The sequence below is a fragment of the Pediculus humanus genome, genomic scaffold (genome assembly GCF_000006295.1).
Source record: "Pediculus humanus corporis 1103172107562 genomic scaffold, whole genome shotgun sequence".
Taxonomy (NCBI): Eukaryota; Metazoa; Arthropoda; class Insecta; order Psocodea; family Pediculidae; genus Pediculus; species Pediculus humanus.
In genome coordinates, this window is record NW_002987177.1 from 144668 (window position 1) to 152546 (window position 7879).

General features: G+C 27.3%; 2 protein-coding genes across 2 annotated transcripts; one reads left to right on the forward strand and one right to left on the reverse strand.

Annotated features, from left to right (window-relative positions):
- Positions 1–479: 479 nt before the first annotated feature.
- Phum_PHUM216750 (Cell differentiation protein rcd1, putative) lies at positions 480–1642 on the reverse strand (the record flags this gene model as incomplete). Its single annotated transcript, XM_002425661.1, has 4 exons — positions 480–675; positions 753–869; positions 949–1118; positions 1208–1642. The coding sequence occupies 4 exons, from the start codon at positions 1640–1642 to the stop codon at positions 480–482; spliced, it is 918 nt and encodes a 305-aa protein (XP_002425706.1).
- Positions 1643–3265: 1623 nt separating this feature from the next.
- Phum_PHUM216760 (uncharacterized protein) lies at positions 3266–6953 on the forward strand (the record flags this gene model as incomplete). Its single annotated transcript, XM_002425662.1, has 12 exons — positions 3266–3503; positions 3607–3779; positions 4128–4318; positions 4806–4885; positions 4974–5167; positions 5251–5411; positions 5483–5651; positions 5722–5903; positions 5974–6121; positions 6205–6388; positions 6462–6604; positions 6690–6953. 12 exons carry the CDS (start codon positions 3266–3268, stop codon positions 6951–6953), a joined length of 2127 nt encoding a protein of 708 aa, XP_002425707.1.
- Between the last annotated feature and the right edge of the window lie 926 nt (positions 6954–7879).

Genomic DNA, 7879 nt, shown 5'->3' on the forward strand with positions numbered 1-7879 from the left:
TATCTATTCTTTTCTTTTCTATTTTATTATATACAGATAATATTAAATTAAATTTAAAAATAAGAGTATTAATAAAAATGGACTCTATTATGTTCGACTTGTATTGCCTTATTATATATATTCGTTTAAGAGACTGATCAATGTATACAATTTTTTTTATACACATTTTAATTCAAATGCATTTATTATTTATTCCTGAAAAATAATAATAATAATAATAATAATAATAAGTTGTGTTTTAAATAAGGTTGTGATATAAAAATTAATCGTTTTCTAAAATTCGAATGGGGGGGGGAGTTGAAAAATATTGAAATTATTTTTTATATGCTGTATTAACTAATAATAATAATAATTATTATTATCATTACTATTTAAAGTTTGTTTTTTTTTTTTAATTAAAAATAAATATCCTTGTCATGATAAAAGAAGGGAGTAAAGTTTTAAAAAAAAAAAAAGGTTAAAAAATTTCAACTTACAAATCATTGAGCCTGAAGTAATGGAGAAATTCCAACAGCTCTTGGATCAGATCCAGTAACAGCTTGTCCAGTACCAGGTTCTAAATTTTTCAACAATTGTGTCAACCAATGAGTCGTAGATTTGTCATCTTGTAAACAATCGGCAAATGTCGCATCTCTGAGTTGATCAGGCAAACATTGTCTAAGAGCTTCTCTTGCTCTGCACATAAAAGAAATCGTATTAACAATAATCGTTTAATTTAAATAAATTTTTTTTTTTTTTAAAAATAATGATACCTTGGATTGTCTGAAAGTCTCAGATAACATCTAACAACATGTTTTAAAAGTCTAGCAGATGGTTCTTTAGCAAGTGACAATACCATTTTACCTAATATCATTGCAACATGTGAAAACCTAAAACAAAAATTTCATTTTAAAAAAAATCGTAATGTATTCACATCAATTTCGAATCAAATAGAAAAAAAATGTATACCTATCATATGTCTGGCAAATATAACACAGTCCACTGTCATCTAATAAAATTTTTTGTAAGATAAATGTAGCAACAGTCTTTGAAAGCTCTGATCCGCTTTCCATTATTCTAAGGCAAAGCGGAATTATTTCAGTAGTAAGTAAAAATGTAATAACTTCTTGTTCATCAGTCTGTAAATATAAAAAAAATTACATTTTAATCAAACATACAAAAGAGAAGAAGTTAAATTTTATATTTGTTTTTGAGTGTTTTATTTTACCTTAACTAATGCTCCGATAACACCTAAACTTGTTAGCCTTAAATATTCGAAAGGTCTCGTTTTGCTCACAGTATGTAAAAATGGATATAAATACAAAGGTATGTGAGCTTGTAAAAATGCTGACCTAGTTTCAGGATGTGAAGCAACGCACTGTAATAAAGCTAATGCATTGCAAACTCTATTGCTTTGATGTGCATTCAACGTTGGAGGATTTATCGCTGGATATATATTAACTATTTCTTGCAAAAGTGCAGCCGTAGTACCAAACGAATGCCATAACATGGGTGCCAAATCAGGTACCACTTCTCTTTTTTTACTTAATTCTGATAATGCGTTTTCCCTCGTATCAGGATGTGTTAATTCTATTATCCACTGGTAAACTTTTTCCGCTTCAACCGACTGTTGTAAATTAGCAGGGCTTTGCTGAGAACTCATCCTTGCCTGTATGAGGTAAAAAATTATTTTCCTACTATCAAAAGTTAATTTGTTTACACGAATATTATTTTATTGAAAACTCATTTTCCATACAAAAAATATATTTAATTTCTTACAAAAAAAAAAAATTAAACTCATCAGGCCAAAGATGCCAATTTTTCTACTTTATGTTTATAAATAGATCGTGATAAACATATTACAATTAAAAATCAAACGAGGTGTTCATTATTATTATTATTATTATTACCTTTTATACGTATTATTATTAATTCATGAGAGACGAAAATAAAAAAAAAATTTTAATTTACGTAATAAAAAAAAAAAAACATATAAAATTATTTTTATTTAAAAAAAAAAAAAATATTTCTACGCGTGTAAAATATATATATATATATATATAAATATATATAAATACTCCCGGAATATAATCCCCGTCCGTATTTAAGAATTGACACTCGAAAAACAGTGTTGCCAATCCATATTTTACAATTTTACAAAACTTTTTTTTCCCATTTAACTAATTCGATTAAATATATTTATATATATATTTATATTAATAAATTCTTTTTGATTTATTTATTTATCTGTTTATTATTATTATTATTATTATTATTATTATTATTAAAAATTAAAAAAAACCGTTTCTCAAATTAATAAATGTTCCTAATACTTTTCACCCAACATATATATTCTAAATTATAACTTTTAATAAATAAATAAATAAACTTTTAATTATTATTATTATTTTAATAGTTTTATTAATAAATACGTTAATAAATACGTTAATTAATAATATAAATAACATACCATTTTAATTAAAACACGTTTAAAAACACGTGGGGAAAAAATAACAACAACCGTAAATTCTCTTAACAATATTTATTATTTATTTTATTAATTAAATTAAAATTTCATTATCATTATTATTATCATTATTATTATTACTACTACTACATAATTCACATTAATAATAAAATTTATGGGTTTGAAATTTAAAAAAATTGTTTGTTTGTAAACAGTAGGGGGGGGAAAATTATTTTTCCTTTTAAAACCTTCAAGATATTAAATCATAGCATTAGAAAAAAAAGTTTCCCTCCCCTTCCCCCCCCTTTTTCCTTAAGGGATGCGATTGTGACGTTTTCTTTGTTATATACGATAATATATCCTGTCTTTTGATCAGATGATATCAACCTTAACAAAAAAAAAAAAAAAAAAAAAATGGTAAGAAGAAATGAATGAGTGGGACCCATAAAAACCTTTTGTCTGAACAGTTCAGCCTGAACAAAATTTATATATGTGTGTAACAAAAGCTTAAGATTAAATGTATGAGACATAAGAAAACTATGCCAAATTTTTTTTTTTTTTAACATTGAAATAAATAAAATGACCCTTTATCAAATTCAATAAACAAAAAATAAAAAAAAATTTGTTATCATCAATATAAGATTTCAATGATGAGATTAAAATGATTTTTTTTTTTTGTAAATCACGTCGTACTCATCACATCGATCACCACCATTAGTTAGTAGTTGATTTTTTTTTTATAACGGTTTTAAAAAAATTTGTTTTTTTTTTTTTTTTTTAAATCCCACCCCACTGGGGATTTAAAACGCGCAATTCAATATGGCGAAATTATCATCGTCATTATGGATCGTAACGTTAACGTTTTTAATTAATTTATCGCGATGTGAAAAAATTCAAAATGTCTACCCCGCGATAAAATCATTCAACGTGGAAAATTATTTCAAATCCGAAACGTTTAAAGATTTATTAAAATCAGGAAGGTTGAGTGAGTTGTGTGGAAAACATTTTGAAATGTGGTTCGATGATTTGTCAAAAGGTGACGCTTGGGCTTTACAAAGTAAGTTATTATTATTATTATTATTTCCACCCCCTTCCCCCCCCCCAATGGATGATTCTGTCGTAACGACCCTCGTCAAATTAATTATTATTATTATTTCAAGTGATGGATTCCATAACGAAAATAATGGATGGTATTTTTATGGGTAGAATGCACGTACCTGGACATTTTGACGAATGCGTTGCCGTAAGACATCCGAAAGTGGAAAATTTCAAAGGAAAACATTGTTTGATACCTGTCGGATTGAAACTCAACGACAGTCAAGCCATCATAAAAGTAAATAAGAAAAAATTTCCCCGATCATTTTCCCTAAAAAACAACAAAAAAAATTTATTATTAATTAATTTACGACGTTTTGTTCGTTTTTTAAGGGGAAGGGGTGAAGGGAGAGGGAGAGGGAACGGTGTGTGTGGGGGGGGGATTTCACTGATAAATTTATTTAATCGACACATGATCGATCGTTAAAAGATAATAATAATAATAATAGTTCAAAGTTCCTTTTTTTTATTTCTGTAAACAAACCAAATACATCCGGTTTTACGTATCCGTTTCCGGTTTAAGAAAAACCACGTGATCCACCACGTACGTTAGAAATTTATGGGAAAAAATTTGTTTTTTCCACAGGCGGAAGAATTACAAATGAGTTTAACTTATTTTTATGGGATTTGCGTGCCATCGACTTGCACTCCGAAAGATGTCAATGAAATTCTTAATAATTTAAATTTCATCGATTTTTTACAATTTCACGAATTAACGGAAAATGATTGTTCGACGGATGAATATCGTGGTTTTAGATATGAAGATTGGATAGCCGTGTAAGTAACAATTTTTTCGAAATCCCCCATATCGCCCATGCGTTTACGAAAATTGAAAATTTTTTTATTTTTTATTCTTGAAGTAACGACTTTTTTAACGACTTTTAACGACTTTTAACGACTTTTAACGGCTTTTAACGGCTTTTAACGACTTTTTTTTAGAACGAAATTTAAATTTAAATTTTTAATAAAATTATTTTCATCGACTTTTATATACTCAACTTGGTATTTGTCCAGTTCAACCTTGATACCACCACCACATACTTTCAAGGTTTTTTTTTTTTTTCACTTGTATACCTAATTATTATTATTATTATTTTTTTTATGTGATATAATTTGTTTAAATGCGTCATTCGTATAAAAAAAAAAAAAAAATTGACTTTAAGCCGGTTTTTTTTTGTTTTTGTTTTGTCAAACTACGTCAATACTTTTTAAAAATTGTTTCCTTTTTTCCTTTTTTTTTTTTATTGGTTTTAATAATTTTCAGGATCGTGATTGGCGTATTACTTTCTTTAGCCGCCATAAGTACAATTTACGATCTCGTACATAAATTTACATATAAAAATGGTGAGGAAATTCGATGATTGTAAATAATTTTTTCAATTACGCCTAACAAAAAAAATAAAAAATAAAAATTTTCTTTTTTCTTTTCCAGAAAATTCAAATTTATTTCTCGCAAGTTTTTCAATTTATAAAAATGGAAAATCACTTTTTGGAACTTCGAAAGTTGGAAACGAATTAAAATGTATTTTCGGAATAAGATTTTTTTCAATAAGTTGGGTCATATTAGGTCACAGTTTTATAACTTATCTTTTTTCATTTCCAATCAATTTTGCCGATATGCCAAAGGTGTTGTGAAAAATGACAAAAAATTAGGGAATAACCGTCGCCATTATGACAAAAAATTAATTTTCTGCTTTTTTTTTTTCTAGTATTTCACCGACGAATCATTAGTTTTGATTAATAATGCTTACGTGGCAGTAGATAGTTTTTTCTTTTTAAGCGGTTGTTTGGCTTGTTTAGTTTTTTTCAGAGATATTTCCACGAAGGGAAATTTTGATGTTCTCGTTGCTTACATTCACAGATACATAAGGTAAATAATAAATTTTATTATTAACAAAACAACAGGAAAAGAGAGATTAATGTATGACGTCATCCGTATAGAGTCACTCCAGCATTTGCATTTATGATTTTCCTTCAATCGACCATCGTGAGCCGTTTGGCAAATGGTCCATTTTGGAACAGGAGCATGGATAAAGTCGAAAACGATTGCAGGAGTAGTTGGTGGCCTGCCATTTTATACGTACAAAATTACATTCAACCGGAAGCTTTGGTAAATAGAAAAAAAAACCTCACGACTCCATTTGGAATAATCGAATAATTTTTTTTAAAAAAATTTTCAGTGTCTCGGACAAAGTTGGTATCTATCAGCCGACATGCAAATGTTTTGGATATCGCCCTTTATACTTTATCCACTTCTAATATGGCCGTCTTTCGCTCCTTTTTTTTTAATTTTAATCATTTTGGCGTCTTCTATAACAAATTTCACGATTGCTTACGTCAACAAACTTCAACCCAGCTTGAGGTTAAATTTTTTTTTATCACGAGAAGCACAAATACTTTATCATTAATTATAAAAATGAATAAATTTTCAGCTTGGGTTTCACGACCACAGTTTTGACACAATTTAGAGATGATTATATCGCACTGCAGACGAGGATGGCTCCATATTTCATAGGAATAGCAACGGGTTATGTTATTTGTGGTATACAAGCTAAAAAAATCCGTATTAAAATGTCGATGGTATTAATCCAAAAGGTTTTTCCCCAAATGAAAATCCCTTCCTTCCTTACTTCCTTTCAACCATTTTTTTTTTTTTTTTTCAGTTGGTAGCATTTTTGGGTTGGATCATAGCATTCGGTTTATGCGGCGGAAGCCTTTTTGGAGTCATACGATTTTATTTCTACGATCACACACCATTGGAAGGTTCGTTGTATTTGGCATTTCACAGAGTCGGTTGGGCTTTAGGATTATCCTGGATTGTCATCGCTTGCGTGAGCGGTTACGGAGGTACGCGTTCCTATTAAATTAAAATTTTCCCATTTTTACGACGACGATTATTTCACTTTGAATTCATTTTCAGGTCCGATAAATCACTTTTTATCCTTAGAAATTTTCCAACCTCTTGCCAAATTAGCCTATTGTAATTTTTTACTTCACATGACTTTACAATATATTCGTTTATTTTCAACGAGAGTTAATCAATACGTAAGAAAATTCGATGCGGTGAGTTTTTATCGAAAAAAATTTTCTTTTCTTTTCCGATTTTATCATCATTATTATTGAAAAAAATTTTCTTTTCTTTAAACAGGTACATACGTTCTTTGGAGATTTTTGTTTATCATTTTTATTAGCCATACCATTAGCACTCCTTTTAGAATATCCTTTCGTTAATTTGGATCGATTTTTTTTTCGGAAAATTAAAATTTTACCTTTTCCCAATAATAATAATAATAATAATAAAACAAATTACAAAAAAAATTCATTAGATTTAAATAAATGTAACGAGTGCAAAGGAGAATTCGATAAAGATGTTGAAAAAGGTAAAGATAATCCTAGTTTTAAAGAATCCTAATCATCCATAAACATTATTATTGTTGTTGTTGTTATTATTATTATTATTATTATTATTATTATTATTATTATTATCGTTTTTTTTTTTTATATATCAAATATACGTAACGAACGTTTATAAAAATCTCAAATCCGTTTACAAATTTTTTCGAAAATTATTTTCCAATAATCTCGCGAATTCTTTTCGGTAACATCAATAATAATAATAATAATAATAATTTATTAAATCTGATTAAGTCGTCATCATTACGTAATCGTGCGTCGCCATATTGGAGAAAAAAAAAAAAAAAAACAAAAACAAAAACTGCACCCATTTATATTTTTCTTGCGTAATGGAAAAATTTTAAATTTTTTTTATTTTTAATTAGTATAAATACATAAAAACTATTAAATAACCTGTTTTATGTATATATATATTCCAACCTTTGTTATTAAATTTTTCTTTTATTATTAATTAATAGTCGAACGATTGACGGAAAAATATTTTAAATAAATTACAGAGCGGATTTTGATATAAAATCAAAATGGCCGACGACGCACGTGTTGGAAAAACGTAAACTCGAAATTTTTCATATTTTCTTTGTTTTTTATATGTCATTTGAATGCGTTGCACATGAATTTGGTGGTATAAGCTAAACAACGTTTGGGGTCAAAAGTTTTTTTTTTTTTCGTTAAAAAATGGGTAATTCCTTATCATCATCATCATCATCATCATCATCATTATTATTATTATCATCATTATTATTATTATTATTATTATTTCTCCTCATTTTAAATTATTTCATTTTTTAGTTTTATATATATATATATATATATATATATATATATATATATTTCGATGCATATTTAAGATTACGTTAAAGCAACACAAAAAAAATTTTTTTTTCCAAATACGCACGTTTAAAAACCGCGTACCTGCCGTACCTG